The sequence below is a fragment of the Watersipora subatra genome, chromosome 2, assembly GCF_963576615.1.
Source record: "Watersipora subatra chromosome 2, tzWatSuba1.1, whole genome shotgun sequence".
NCBI lineage: Eukaryota > Metazoa > Bryozoa > Gymnolaemata > Cheilostomatida > Watersiporidae > Watersipora > Watersipora subatra.
This window is the reverse complement of record NC_088709.1, coordinates 52,756,805-52,774,092: the sequence shown is the minus strand read 5'-3', so window position 1 is coordinate 52,774,092 and position 17,288 is coordinate 52,756,805. Positions and strand designations below refer to the sequence as shown.

Below are 17,288 nucleotides of genomic sequence, written 5' to 3'. Positions count from 1 at the left end.
GGTTGCAAGTTGGGGTGGCTAATGTTAGGCGACTAGTTATGAAGACCTACTGTGTGGAGGGTGGGGCGGTGTAAACCCCCAACATATTTCTTTCATGTAGGGCCTCAGCCGGGCCTGTCGTGTGAAGTTTTAAAAATTTTTACCGGAAAGTATCAACATTTTTCTATTTTTTGAGATTTGTTTTGTTTTAGGTGATGTGACTGACGAGACGTTTTTAAATGAAAATAGGCAAAACTGGACCGCAGTTAAAACGCTCAGAAAAAGACATCTTTTTCTTTTGAGCGTTTTAACAAAGATCAATTTTGCGGATTTTATTTTAAGTTCATTTGGAAGCTTTTACGCTTTCGATGGAACATGGCCAAGCGGGTGTTTGACAAAACTTAATCTTTTGCAAACCTTTATAAAAGTTGTTACCAAAAATATTGTGCCTCTGATGATGATAATAATGATGCCTAAGAACTACTAGAAGTTGATGTTGGTCTCTATGGCTTGGAATGAAGTGATATTCTACAGCGATAAAAACTGTGTCCATGGCCGTTGGGCAAATAACTTTTCGAATAAATTATGTTGAGGTCGAGTTATCTGAAGCAACTTATCATTGCGTTGGAACTGACCAAACGAATCCGTTCGAGTTAACCTTGTGTTTGAGATGAAACGTTACATTTTATCCAGGGAGAGTTATCCGAATTGGACTGCAGTACTTACCGTAAAAAATTCCCAAAAAGTTGGGGCGGCTCAGCCGGCCAGCTGCTACAGAGAAAACGGGCCTGTTGATAGTCCAAGAAACAAAAGACAACAAGCGATCAAATTGCATTATCGACCTTGCCCACACCATTCTACCTGCGGTTCACAATTACAAACTAGTCGCAAATTGAATTTTTTTTATCGGTGAACTGAACCTGAGGAATCTAATTATGTTTGTTCCACTGCATTTATTTCCAAATCACTATATTTTCGCACTCATCAGAGCTGCGAAATTAAGTTGCTGTGAAATTTTACTCTGTGAGCTACTCCCGAAACTAAATACTAGCAAAATATAAGTGTCCTAGGGTAGTCACCGACTTTTGAAGTTTAATATCGTCTGATATAGGTAACATGACTGACAGGCTCTAGTGAATGTTTATCTGCTGAGAATCGCTAACAAACATTGCGTTGTATCTGATTCACTGCACAAACTAGTCAAGACATGATCAATACTGTCAAGTGCAATTCAAATTCCATCTACTTCATGTCTCTCATTTCATATTGTAGAAGTTATATTCATAAAGCACGCAAAATAATAACAAAGTATATAATTGTTTCAACACAAACATCACATAAAGATATTATTCACATTTCTAAATAAAGAGATCGGAAGGTCATTTGCTGTCAGTACCCAAATGCTCTCCATAGAACTTGGTCGTCATATCCACGACTGGCAGATAGTTCTGTGTGAGAAGTAGGTTTGATACTTTGGAGGCTTGTGATAAACGACCTTTACTTGACCCCGGTAGCGGTGGCTCCAATTTTTTAGATTTCAAACTGAAAAAGAATGACAAACTTGTGTATAAGAAATTAAATATGCATACTGATAAACTGGAGGGTTGTATCTACTGCTGGTATTATTGTTTCATGTGTGAATAGTATTATACCAGTACCAAATTTCTGCTGGCAGCATCTTTCATTTGAATTTGATTGTAACAACCATGCAATTGGCAGTTACAACAACATACAAACCTCTTATCTGATGAGACAGGATTCGTATAGGCTACTTGTCCTTTTGGAGTTATCCCTCTTTCTACTGCTGATGGCCGATGTGCGTACTCCCAATCTAACCTCTTGTTCTTGACCATGCACTGCGGGCATTGCAGCTCTCCTCTCACTGCAATATATTCATTACAGACTTGGAGCCATGCCGCATGCAGGAGAGTTACATGTACCCCCTAGGTAGTTCAAGGGCTCAATTACTGTAAACATATAGTAACAGCAAAGAATTTGCATGCCAATAAGTATATTTATTACCAAAGCTAACAAAAATTGCGTTTAAATGCAACCGACATTTAAGAACATGGTAATTCAAAAGAAGCATGATCTCCAACTTAGAGATGCTAAGAGATCACATGGAGACTCTCTAATTTAGAGATCACTCGGAGACCATAAGAGATTACTAATGTAATCACTAAGAGACAATCTGATTGTATCACATTGTTACAAAGCTATCTATGCTTACCTCGGTACTGTATCATATCATAATAAAGCTATCTATACTCAATTTAGTAATGTATCAAATAATGACAAATCTGCGTATCTAGGCACACCTTAGTAATGCTATTTTAATTATTTTATTAGTTCACTCCAAGTATGGACTTTCTGCTTTTCAATTTGAAGTAAATGTTGTAAAACTCTCGTATTCATGAGGTTTTATCCCCGCGAAAAAGAGGTATATACATACAAAAAGCCCCCCAACTTTCTCCAATTCGACGGGAGCTCCAAACCTTCGTCTACTTTAAATAAGAGTTTCATTCCGGTCATTGAGTATTACGAGGCTGCCGTTATGTGCATGTGTAATGATGTGATAAATGATGTGATTATTATGATAAATTATTCACATGATAAATGCATGTGCACACAACTTACGAAAATTTTCAACAACGACGTCGCAAACCCTCGTTTTGAAAACTCATGAAAAATTTTAACCATCGTTTAGCAGAGTCGTTAAAGTATAATAACGATAAAAAACACATATAAACCAATTCAAATATATTACCAAGTCTTTGAAAAGTGTCGACAGTATCTTAAAAGGTACCCATCTGAATGAATTATACACAAATAGACAGATTTATTGGCCAAAAATCGTTACTTAGTATTATTTATGGCCGTACTTTGATAAAAGTAAGGCCATAAAAGCCTTACTTTTATCAAAGTTAGGACCGGAACTTGAAACGCCAAGCAACAGAGAATAAAATGATTAAGTCGCGCGCATTTCATAAAAAAATAACGTGCACATTTCACCAATCTATATATCATTGTCAAATTGCCGAAGGTTTCGGCAATTCGACAATTTGCTGATTTCAAAATAACTGACATTTTAGACACTTTTGAGTACTTTGATATTCTAACTGATGTCCAATGCAGTGTAAGTAAAGGAAATGACGATGATATTTCCTTCTAACAATTCTTATGAAATCATTACAATATTTTATTATAAGTTTGGATGACTACAGAACAATGACTACGTAGTACAGCTTTTCTAAAAATCTATATAAACATCACAAATTCTTGATAATGCTAGCTATGACATTTTGAAATGTAAACAAAATTGTGCATTGGTTTTATATTATTACTATATTAACAATATTGGCTATTCTAATAATATCATTGCATTTTACTTTTAATATTGGCCAATATTGCATTTCTCCTATTGCAGGGGGAGAGATATAAACATATAATAACACCCACACCCAGTATATTACAACTACCATTGCAGTTATTCTATTGCGCTGCAGTGCCATTTGACTGCTAATATTGCATTTCTCAACCGTCAGTACCCTTTCTTTTTTCCAACATCTCTTTGGTCGTGGGCTGTATGACAGTGGAATTAATAGTAATTATAATATATTTATATATTATATATATATATATATATATATATATATATATATAACATCACCTTCAACTACTCTCAGATAGAAAATAATAAAAGAGATGCAGCATTCAGAAGATTATAACTATTTTTCTATCCTTGAATTCGATAAGCAGATGTGATACAGTATTACTATTCATAGCATAAACAGTATAAACTGTTATTCTTGTGTAAATCAGTGACAACAGTTAATAAAAAGACCAAAGATGGCTTGCCAAATGACACGCCTTTTACCCTCTATTGATTTATAAGGTTTGGACTGTCAAAAGTCAATAGAAAGTCATCATATCATATGTCAGCGAATCATGCTTCCAAATCTTTGCATCTTTTTACCTATGCTGTGTGTAATAGAACAAATATTGAGCTAACTTATGTTACGTATTAAGTTAGTCAAAGTTGTTAGTTAGTTACTTTGTTTACCCGTGCAACGCCAGACATTTACTGAGTCGAAACTAAATATTATCAAATATTAGCAAACTTTAAACTGTCAGCACTCAACTGCCATGACTTGTCAAGAATCCTCTAACAAAGTTACATCCATCATAATGACAATCAATACTCACTTCAACATTGGCTGAGATATAGTGTTGTGGTGGTTGGTGGTGTTGTGGTGAAGAGTGGATTAGAAGAGATGGGCTTTATTTGAGTAAAAGTGGGTTGGAAGTTGACTGGCAGCGGGTGGCGGGCTAGGCGGTAGGGGTGGTGAGTCGACATGTGTAGTGTTGATGATTATTATTGGTGAGGCGATAGTGATGGTAGTAGAGGGGCAATTGTGATGGTGGCGATGAAGTGAATGGGGTAAATATGAAGTTGTGGTGAAGATGATTTGGTGATTGTGGCGGTGTTTGTGGTGGTTGCGACAGTGGTGGTGTTAGAGGTGGTGAAGCGAAAGATGATGGTGATTGGGATAGTAGAGGTGGTGGTTGTGACAGTTGTTGTGGCGATAGTAGGTGAGTTGGTGGATGGAAAGAAGTGGCAATGGCAGCATCCTCTGGTGGCAATGAAGTGGTGGTTTCATTGGCACCAGTGCCTACAAGTCAAAGAATTATATTTGGTAACATGTAGATATTAGTTAAATTCTTAAAGGCTGGTTCCCATATACGTCGCAAAGCACCGGCGACAGCACAGCTGGTTATTAGCGGTGAAATGGGAACCTACGCCAAGTACCACCAAGGACCGCCAGTAGTTGCCGGCAGCATCGCAATAGTTTCGCCCTGCTCAAATTTCGCAAAAACCGCAGGCAAAGCCTTCCCGAATGCACTGTACGGGTAAAGGTCACCATTATTAATAGGAACGGCATGGGGGAGCGAAAATTTTATTTGATCACAAAATTATGTTTACGATATTAATAACGATGTGGCTTTATGTGAACATATGCCAGCGGGCCTGTTACCGCCGGAGTCTCGCAATCGATATAGGAACCAGGCTTTAGTCAGCAATAGAACATGTACTATAATGATATAGGTTGTTTAGCATAAGAACTTACTTGTACAGCTTGAAGGCTGCCACTGCCACTCCTACCGCGGCGCAACCAATTAAAATCTTTGTTACTGTTCCAGTTTGGGCTGGAGATGGTGGCGATGATGGGAGGAGTGGTGCTTTTGAGTATGTTGATGATGGAGATGCAGGTGATGATTTCGATGGTGAAGGTAGATGGGGTGATGGTTTCTTTTGTACTGATCGGGGTGTTGATGAATGAAATTGAGGTGAAGATTTGGAGTGTGAAGGTGGATAGGGTGCTGATTGCATTGGAAGAGGTTGAGATGAAGGAGTAGATGTCGAATCAGGCAGCTCTTCCTCCATCACTGGCCACGTTAAATTTTTTGGCTCTGCTGCCCTCAAAGTAGCTAGATGACCAGCATCTAGCATAAATTGAAGGGCAGCAGGCAGTGGCCAAGTAATTGCTGGCGCAGATTGTCCGGAGGAGGAAGAGCTGCCCTCTTCTTGAGCAAAGAATTCGGGGAGTTCTAAAATGAAATAATACAATTTCAGTTTAAACGTCTTAGATCGAGTTCTATTTGTAACAAAGTTACTTATCGAGTTTCATAACACTCTGACTCAATAGTGAAAGTTATGACAGTTCGTAAAAGTTTGGTTGGAGCGGAATGTTAATAGTTGTGTCACCATGAGATGTTCACTTTTTCACCGATTGAATTTGTGGAGAAAGACACTTGCAAATAGTTAATGAATTTATCAAGTCTTATATTAAGGAAATCTTTTAGTTGAGTGTACTGGCCTAGCTATAGCGAGTTTTTAATAAGAATAACGACATCATGACCTTTTATGACTTATTATTACGTAGGTCCTGAGGCTACTCTTTCGAATAAATGTCACTACATTTTATAATTAAATTTGTTGCAGTCTTTTGACTGATTTACTAAGTTGATTGAAGCAGCTGATATCAGTTTAAAATATTTCATATCAACCTAACAAAGGAGGTAGTATGGACTAGAATAAAGTAATCAAATATGAGTCAAAAGCAAGCATTCTTAAGCATTTTTATAATATATATTAAATGTTATGTTTTATTTTACAGACATGTCTTAGACAAACAAAAAATTGGTGAGAAAGGATATAGACATAACAGTCAGATCTTTTGCTCATATGTCAAATGCGTGACTAAATAGTCTCTCATTTTCATGTTTGTTGATTCATTCCACAAACTACAGTTTGAATGATGAAAGGAAATTAATGGGTATGACAACTTCTCATGCGCCATCCGCTTTGGTTTGATTCCAACACAAATTTTTGAACTGAAGCGCCTGATACTAGACTCTTTGTTTTTAAAAGACACATAAATCGCTCCTCTACAGCTCACTGCTCTACTGTCTCTCACTTTAACAATATATCAGTTTAGATGAGGTCCTTATTCCTTTCAGCAGTCGCTAAGTAGTAACTAGCTAAACATCGATTCTAATGTATTTATTTTCACAATAGTTTATGAGTTTCACATCTTTTTATAGTCAGATTATAAACTTATATTGCTTCAAGGAAGAGAAACATTACATCTTTTTTATAGACAGATTATAAACTTACAATATTCCTTCAGTGAAAATGAACATGTATTTATACATTGCTTACCGAAACCATAAGAGGTGTTATCCAGCTCGGCCAGCGAGCTGGATGAGGATAAATGAAGCCCGCCTATCCCGCTGCCAGTCTGTGGTGGACAATCCGCGATGCTCATGATCGAAGAATGATAGCAGTCAATAATAGTTAATAATAATAGCTCAGAATGAAGGGACTCTGTGTAACTCACTGTAACTACTGTGTAACTTCACTGAGAACTACTGAGTGAGTGATGTCATCACATTCCGCTAGAAATCTTAGAATTCCTCAGCCAAGTTTATACTGTTAAGTAATTACACTGATTGGCTGTATGACATGTGTATTTTTCTCCCTTTTACAGCTTGAAGATACCATAAAAACTTTCTCATGTGCATAATTCAAATACATATACATTAATATTATATATACATGAATATTATATATATATACATGTACATGTAAATATATATAAATACATATGAATTATATATCAATAAACCATAAGATATATGTTTATAATGAACATAAATACACAATAAATATACACAATACTAGAAATTTTCCTGTCATACTGCCCACAACCAAAGTGATATTGGAAAAAAGAGAAGGTACTGTTGGTTGAGAAATGCAATATTAGCCGTCAAATGTCACTGCAGTGCAATAGGATAACTGCAATAGTAGCTGCAATGTACTGGTTGTTATTATGTACAACAAACAGCAATAATGAAAGGAAATGATTATCTATATATATTTTTTTTTCAAAATCCGTGTGTCGTATGTCGGAAATCCGGCTATAGATCTTAAATCCTTGAAATAAATATTACATACCGACGAAGATTCGATCTCGCACGAAGCCGGGCAGAAGTCTTATGTCTAGCCCACTGGACTAAGGATGTCGCAGTTGTTGGCCAACCAATATAAGGCATTATATCAGAGCTATACCTAACTGCTTTACGTATGACGCGGGTCATAGCATAACGTCACGAGAAGCTGTTCCTCACATTATTAAACTGCCTAATGGCCCTAATAGCAAAACTCTCACCACTTCTCATTATTTATAAGACAAAAAACTTCTCTCATGATATGTAGTTTGAAAGTTAGAATGGCAAATGTGATTATATGTTAAATACAAATTAATTTTCTGTCCAAATATTCTTCTATTACACGGGCAACGCCGGGTGACACGGCTAGTATGTTTATATCTCTCACCTGCAATAAGAGACATGCAATATTATAAGTAAAATGGCAAGCTGCTGTGTAATATATACAGTTTGAAAGTTGGTTGTGTTGAATGCAGAATGGTTTTGACAGCGATCTGTAACCAAAGTGAAAAAATGGTTCATGATCACAGAAACCATGGTTAAGTCGGGTGTGTGAGATTTAGAGTCTACACTAACATAAGGAGAAGATTATCAGTTATTTTGCAAAAAAAAATTTATTCTAGCTTAATTACAGCGGCTTTTATGGTCAATAAACTGAATGCATGTTTACCACTAGCGCGAGAAAATTGTTTTGAGAAAACTGGTATTAAAGTTTGAGAAACGAAAATCAATGCAAAATTTTGTTTACATTTCAAAATGTCATAGCAACCAATATCAAGAAGTTGTGATACTTATCTAGATTTTTGTATTTCTATGCAAAAAATTATGTTGAATTTAAAATTTTAAACAGATTTTAGTTGGTTGTCATTGAAATAGATGTATATCTATAAGAAAGTGTAGGCCTATAACTTAATTTTGCAGACACTAAAAACGGCTTGGCAGTACAGCGATATTGGGCACCGCCGTAGCAATGTACTGTGTATCACTACAGATACTAGCTAACACTGTGAAATACTGCATGAGTGATGTCATCACATTACGCTAGAAATCTTAGAATTCCTCAGCCAAGTTTATACTGTTAAGTAATTACACTGATTGGCTGTATGACATGTGTATTTTGCTCACTTGTACAGCTTGAAGATACCATAAATACTTTCTCATGTACATACTTCAAATACATATACAGGAATATTATATTTATATACATGTATATGTAAATATATATAAATCAATATGAATTATATATCAATAAACCATATGATATTTATGTATATTGCATATAAATATACAATAAATATACATTATATTATATGCACATTATATATACATGCATATATATACATGTATATATATTCATATTTATAATTCATATACATAAAGTAGATGCCGCACAATTCGTTACAGAGTGCTCAATGATAAATCAGAGCTAAATATAAAAATATGTTTAAGTGGAACTTCACTCTATAAGTTAAGCATTTTATTACTATTAGTTTCATGTGGTACAATTAAGTATCACACTCTTTAGATAAAATGTCTAAAAGTCTTAGACAATATAATAATACACTTTTTAGGATACCTTGCTCTAGGTTAATGTATAAGCTCCCATTGTTTACGATATTCCCACAATTTTTAGTACAAGTTTATTTAAACGGCTGCAAAACAACTTCCTTTATAGGATAACTGCTCCGAATTTAAATAATGAAATAATAAAGCATTTTGGGGCAGAAAATAAATTTTTTAAATGTGTTTTTTAAGTGGGGGAGTTGTATTACGGATCAATTATTGTCGGGAAAAAGTTTACTAAGGGCAATTGTGCGGTTGTTACCCATCTAAACCATAGCAATCAGTCATTTTAGGATAGCTTTTAAACTTTACCAAATTCCCCTGCACAGCATCCATAGTTGAGTTTGAAGTTACCAAACTCTTTCTATGTTTGGTAAATCTTATGCAAACCTAATTTTTGCTAAACTATGATTCACTGATCTATATGGCTCACACACTCCATATTTTACAGTTACCAAGGTTCACATATTTCTGGTTTATCTTCTGATAACTTTGATTAAAACTGAATATAAGTAAAGCAGGACAATTCAAAGAGAATATAAAATAAAAACTAATTGCTTTAAGCAATGATAAGGGTTGACTTACAGAGTATTGGAAAAGCTTTTATTCAAGAGCTGACAACTGTGAAGTAGTAGACAACTCCTTGATTATCTCTGTCGAATGCATCCATGGTCCAGAACCGGCAAATTTGGACACGCCTGAATCCCAACCAAACTATAAATATTACTAATAGCTATTGAGTACTACTGTTGATGTGATATAAGACTGGTGTTCACTGTGATATGCCTTTGTGCCATCATATTTGCTTCATGAGAGATAATAGTCAATTACCTCCCTAACCTTTGACATAGTACACAGTCTCTATTTAATTGATCACAGCCTCTCAGTCTCACTTTGAGATTGCGGATAACATTTACTTTTGGGTCACACTGAAATAATCCAAGACAGGAGTGGTGACATTTATTACAGTAAATGTCTTCACTCCTCTGTGTGGCATTGTATATGCTACCATATCACCTCCCATAGAGTAGTAAGTGTTCAAGTGAACAAACAGAAAGCTTATTTGGCACTAAACCAGTCAGTTGTGTTTAGCATACAAACCTAGTGGTGTTAGAGTTTACCAACCTCTCTCTACTTAACCACCTAATTTCTGCTAAATCATTTCTTACTGATAACTATGGCTGATGCTTGATTTATTCCAGTTCATAAGCTCTACAAACTTTTTATTTTATTTTTGATAAAGTTTTTCTGATAAACTCTTAACTGCCGCAACAATGATCAAAAGTCGACAAGTCTAGACAAGGGAACATTTAAAAATCGAGGCAAGAGCAACTCCAATTGGGAAGCTCTGCATGCAGACTATCACGCTGATCAATAGCAACAGTGACGTGTCAAGCGGGTAGCAGTAAGTGGAAGCGGCAAGAACGGGCTGAACAGGACAAACACTCGCTGTTACCTTGAACTATACTAATAATTACTAACACCATATGAAATAGCCTATAAAGCTACAAGAAATCTAAAAAAAGGGAAATGTACACACTAAAATACCGCTCTATAAATATACAGTAGAGTTTGGTTAGAGATGGCTTTATTATAAAATCCTGAATGTGTGATACATTCATCAGTCTCTGTAATACAATATATACTGACGCTCACACTTTGATAACATAGTCTTTCTACAGTGAAATTGTAACAAAATACACGTAGTACTCCAAAAGTGCATGTACAGTGACATTGTAGTACTCAAACAGTGCAAAGTGGCACCATCACAATCTCATAATGAATGAATATAGATAACATCACACTCTCACCATGCTTGTACAATAGTAACACGGTACTTCCACAATGCAAGCAATGTGGTAAGTTGTTATTTCTACAATGCATACGCGTTACTTCTACAGTATATGCACTGTGGTAACATAACATTTCCACAGTACATATACATGAGTAACATATTATTCCCATACATATGCAGGGGTAACACAGTGGTGCGTACACAGTCAACCTAATACTGTTACATTGATAGCATGCCAGCGATGCAGTGCACAGAAAGCAGTATGGCCATAGTATGGAAATATTGCTATGTCATCTATGGCTATACTAGCATCTGACATGACTGGATATTAGCAACTGATATGACTGGATATTAACAATTGACATGCATGGGTATTAGCATCTGACATGACTGGATATTAGCACATGACATGCCTGGGTATTAGCAACTGACATGCCTGGATATTAGCAAGTGACATGCCTGGATGTTAGCAAGTGACATGCCTGGAAATCAGCAACTGATATGCCTGGATATTAGCAACTGACATGCTTGGATAATAGCAACTGACATACTTGGATATTAGCAACTGACATGCCTGGATATTAGCAAATGCCATGCCTGGATATTAGAAAATGACATGACTGGATTTTAGCAACTGACATGCCTGGATGTGAAGCACCATTCAACTTCTATTTAAAACTGTTTACAGTTGATTCTCTCGGGTTATGATATGTTATGATAGGTCTACAGATGTCTATGATCATAATCTGTGGCATACTAATGCAATCCTAGAGCAAGTGTGTGAACATGTCATAGTGACATGACAGCGCAGCCTATATGTCATAATGCTGTCAGTATTGACAGCAATGTAAGCGAGTCTTGCTGCAGTGCATATGACTTACTTCTTGAGTACATAGCCAGCAGGGTGCCTTTTTGTCTGCAAAGTAGTTACACCGGATTTTTGTAGTAGACTCTGGGATGCTTGACATGGGTACGCTATTCTATCACTCTTTTGCAGCGGTGACTACAATAAAAATCAAATATTGATACAGCAAAAATGATCATATTAACATACCGTATGCAATGTTTCGCCATAGGATCTAAAAAATGAGAATGCAATGCGCCAGTACTTTCTAGAACACTAACCTTGATCTTACCAAATCATCTATGCTTAGAGGTTGCGTGCTTTCTAATTTCCCTGTAAGTCCAAATGGAGTCTTAATAAGCTGATTTCCAAGCTGGAATACCAGGGTGGTAGAGGAGCGTCCCACAATCTACAAAGCAATAGTAAAGAAAAATTCCACTAGCTTGGTGGTTCAGCAATGAGCAATAAAAAAGCTTAAAGGTTGACTCGCAACAAAATTCACATTCGTTATTTGGTATCAATAAATTCACCATGTCTTACTCCGTTGTGTTGTAAGTGCCAAATATGTGGAAATGTGATTACTAGCTCTTAAACACTCAAAAACGAAAAGCCACCATAGATTGGAATCTTTTTATTTATTTGACGTATTCATTACAGTTTGGTTATCGTCTTGTCACGTGATGTTCTCACGAGAATTAAAAGGCCAATAAAAAGCTCAATATAAAACTTATTGTAGCACTAGTTTATGACAAACACTTCAGGTTCTGCCGAAGACCCCGTATCAAATATAGATGCTCGCTACTTTACAGTTTTCTTTTGGCTTGGACTAATCGTCAAGTCTTAATCTGATCATGTGACCCAATACTTCGGAAATAATTTTTGCAGCACTTTTCGATTATCACAGGTAACCAACAGGCTCATCATGATTATCAGCTAATGATATGTACTCATTGGAGCTAAGGTTGAAAAGTTTAACGATTTTTTACAGTAAGCTATAAGATATCAGTGCTAAAAGTGACAGCATTACAATGACGATAAAACAGACGCGTAAGAACAATAGACATGGTTTTATTGAATGCGTGAAGTATATTTGTGATAATATTTTGACGAATGAGATTGCATGAAAGTGTAAACAGAAACCATCCTGTGACAAGTATGTCCCATTTGAGCCGTTTTGGAGAGCGAATCCAAACTACGGCGGTCTCGTGTGGCTGCGATTAACTGTTCGTTTTTAAGCTTTTAAGAGCTTGTAATCACATTCTCACATATTTTGCATCTACAACACAACAGAGTAAATAATGGTGAACCTTTTCATATCAAATAACTGTAATGTGAATTTTATTGCAAGTCAACCTTTAAACTCTGTGAGGCTTCAGATCAGCCAATCACGTGCGGGCTGATAAAATTAGTCTCATGCTAGCTAATTGGCCAATGTGTCAAATGTTTTGCTAATACCAGAAAATTGATCTAACTAACAAGTTCCAAATTTTATTGTATTCCAAATAATCTTGTAGGTGCATCTACGCCGGGGTAATTTATAGGAGTTGCTTTCACACCTACAAAGTGGGTTTAGTGTAAAACGAAAAATTGTTGTAAAACTGCCTTTGTATCAGTCACCGACACCAGATCAGCAAAATCTTCGTATTATGCTTGTCTATTTTGAACAGCCATCATTGACAGAGTACAACATAGAAGTGAACAATCACATATCGCAATGTTAACAGCGACGCAAATACAAGAAAACAGTATGTATATCGATGTGGTAATTCATTGGCTTAAAAGGTGACTCATTTTGAATAGTCGAAGTTTAAATCGGGTTTTGTTTGCAAACTACATTTCAAATTCTAAACAGACGGGATGTCATTCCAACTCCAACTCTTGGCCGACATGCCTGGATATTAGCAACTGACATGCCTGGATAGTAGCAACTGACATGCCTGGATATTAGCACGTGACATGCATGGATATTAGCAACTGACATGCCTGAGTATTAGCAACAGACATTTCTGACATGACTGGATATTAGCAACTGACATGCCTGGATATTAGCAACAGACATTTCTGACATGACTGGATATTAGCAACTGACATGCCTGGATATTAGCAACAGAAATTTCTGACATGTCTGAGTTTTAGCAACTGACATGCCTGAGTATTAGCAAGTGACATGCCTGGATATTAGCGACAGACATGCCTGAGTATTAGCAACAGACATGCCTGGATAGTAGCAACTGATATGCTTTGGATATTAGCAACTGATATGCCTGGATAGTAGCAAGTGACATGCCTGGATATTAGCAAGTGACATGCATGGATATTAGCAGCTGACATGCCTGAGTATTAGCAACAGACATTTCTGACATGCCTGAGTTTTAGCAACTGACATGCCTGGATATTAGCAACAGAAACTTCTGACATGCCTGAGTTTTAGCAACTGACATGCCTTGATATTAGCAATTGACATGCATGGATATTAGCAAGTGACATGCGGGGATATTAGCAAGTGACATGCCTGAGTATTAGCAAGTGACATGCCTGGATATTGGCAACGGACATGCCTGAGTATTAGCAACAGACATGTCTGGATATTAGCAAATGGAATGCCCAAGAATTAGTTGTGAAAACACAACTCCGATCGCCCAAAATGTGATAAATTAAATGTGTGAATGCACATTTAAAGTTAAAAAAAACAAAAAATGTGTAATCATAGACATTGAGACACATAAACCTCAAACGATTTTGGTAATTAACTTGTTACTAGCCAGAAGAACAGATCTAATGTTCCCAATTACAAATTTTTGAAATGTTTTTGTGCTAAAATCTTTTGGTATAAAACTAAAAAGGCAGGTGGTATCGATTCTTCTGTTAACTGCAACCACTTGATGGCACAAAACAAAAAATGGAAATGTTGTAAGTGGCTGAGAACTGATACAGTCTACTTTGATTGAGATCTGTTTGCTCAGTGTAACATTTATAGGATAGCTGAGTTTAGTTTGAGTTCCTGATTAAACATGTCCACTCTCCCACATCTTCCTCTTGGTTGGTACAAAAGCCACCCGTACAATAGCTTAGGGTGGATATTGGAAGAATGCAGTTGGCTGTACAATACCACATGACCGCTTTTGTCTACATAACTAACAAGGATGCAGTTTATGTAGAAAATAGATGAGAGACTCGTGACTCAAATACAGAAACAGGTACATGTACTTAGTTTAAGAATGATGCATCTAACACAGAAAATTACTGCTGTCATAAATACTTATGTATAGCTCATAATTCTAAAAATAAAGGAATTTGAGTGTACATGCCCATGCCCACATGTACATGCCCATGCAGAAAGGGGTAAAACTAGCAAGCATGCGGTTATCTTTGTCGTATGCTATTGTGTAGAAGCCTTAGTCAGAACCACGGCTAGTTACGGTTGCCCGCTCTCCACCCTCATAGCTGATACAACTTTTCAGGAAACTTAGGCTAAATCAATGTAGGTAACTATGTACATATGTCATAGGAGACGATTCACATGGTCGATAGAGTTGATTAAGTTCACACATTATAAAGCTTAAATCAAGTTGTGCTCTTTTGATAAAAAGCTTTTGTAGCCATAATCAGTTAATGCAAGAATTGAAATGTTAGAAAAGAATGTTATATATATATAACTTTTTTGCTGCAACTGACAAAGCTATAACGTGCTTGTAGATCTGGCAGCTGCACCGTGATAGACCGCTATTTCAAATAGCTTTTGGGTTGAACTGACTACATTTTTACTTGCAAACAGTCTGATATAAACACTCCAATGTCAATGATATTAGGAGTGTAACAGCATCCCGGGCAATTCTCAAAGCTATATCTATGATGAACAGAATAAGACTTGCCCTTTGTGTTTCTGATCTATTAGGGGAACCACTATTAGCCATCACTGTATTCTAATACACATACTTGTCATTATGATATACGTTTGCAGATAAATATTATTTATCTGCAAATGTATATCATAATTATTTATTAAATAATAACTTGTTTTGGGATGTCCAGTCTTGTGAGAATGGTAAACAAAGTTCTGTCAAACAAACCTGTGCCTCTTTCATCAATCACTTCTTCTTGTGAGAGTGGGCAAAGTGGTCTACAATCTTCTTGATGGCAGCTAATGAAGGGTGTATCTCCTCATGGTACTTCCTGAAAGTAGAAGTAACTGCCCAGTTCAAACGGTGGCCAAAACATTGTATTCGTAACCAGTCTGGAAATGATAAAACTATTTGGATAGTTTGATACTTGAAAGAAGTCCACTTGGACCATTAATTTCAATACGAATTACAAACTCCACAAACTAAAATTCCATGAAAAAAGATAAGAATTGGTTACCAGACCAAGTAGGCCAAAGGCATAAAATGAACTATAATTTACCTTGATCTCTGACAGCAGTGGAAATATTTGAAGCATTATCTGTTGTAACGGCTACTTGCTTCTCAGCATCCAACTCCCAATCTAGAAACACTTAGTCCAACATCAACTGAATGTTAGCTGCGGTGTGGTTTTCTGGACAATGGCTGACCTTTAAACATACAGGAAATAATCAAACAGAAAATAACACTTCCTCTCTAGAGGAACAGTTTATAAACACAATATGTATATTGAAGAGAAGGCGCTATACATTAGACATACATAGAACTGGCAATCTTAATACTTTATTAGTAAGCAAACCAATGGCCATGATGTTTTCTGCTCGCACCACCCACCCAAGCCTTGATTGTTAATATGAAAATCAAATAACATCTTGTCTCACATGATCTGTCTGTTTCTATACTCACCGTGTGGTTATAACAGCAATAAGACTAAAATCATAGTTTTAATTAAACTCAACAACAGACTTGTGAAGAAAAATCACCATAAAACAACCTTGGTTGATCTTGTTTGTGCATCCCAATATTTGTTTATGGGTAAGCTTTCAATAGTTTCGGGGCTGACTTCGATTTTGCTTGTCATCCTGGTTTCTCATTATTGTTACAAAATAGTTGGGGGGCGTGAAAAATATAACATATCGGGAAGTCAAGATTGGTTACCTGTAACGGCCGTGTCTTGAGCTCCAATTCATCTGTTAACCAGTGAACAGTATACGCCATAAAAAGGTCTTTGGTTATAAAATACCAATGGTCAGTAGTGGCGCTAAAAAACTTCACAGCTCCTAGTTCATCTCGGACACGTCTGACTGTCTTACTGTACATAGCTGGCAGCAGCGTTCTCAAGAAATACGATCAGTTTGGGAGAGTGTACCTATAGAAGTACTAATGGCAAAGCAATCATGTATTTTTTTACACATTTCCACATTTTAACAGAAAGTTGGCTAGCTTATCATTATTCCTGCGTAATTTTGTTAAACAGGTCAGAATTTTTTAAAACAAGTTTTCAGTAGAGGTCATGCATTAGCTGCGCCTGTGTGTTATTATGCTTCCTCTTATCTCTCATTACTTGTATAAAATAGAAAACTTAAGGGTATCCGGCTACTGTGTAATTGTGCAGTCATAGTCAACAGGGCAGTTGACGTGAACAAAATGCGCTGAAGTCTACATACTAATATGACAATCTTGCCAACGCCACTTA

At 36.4% G+C, this 17,288-nt stretch overlaps 1 protein-coding gene across 1 annotated transcript; it reads right to left on the bottom strand.

Moving 5' to 3' along the window:
* Positions 1–5,104: 5,104 nt before the first annotated feature.
* Positions 5,105–6,809, bottom strand: LOC137388323 (uncharacterized). Its single transcript, XM_068074809.1, has 2 exons — positions 6,704–6,809; positions 5,105–5,589 (listed from the first exon to the last, which is right to left on the bottom strand). Exons 1-2 carry the CDS (start codon positions 6,807–6,809, stop codon positions 5,105–5,107), a joined length of 591 nt encoding a protein of 196 aa, XP_067930910.1.
* Positions 6,810–17,288: the final 10,479 nt, after the last annotated feature.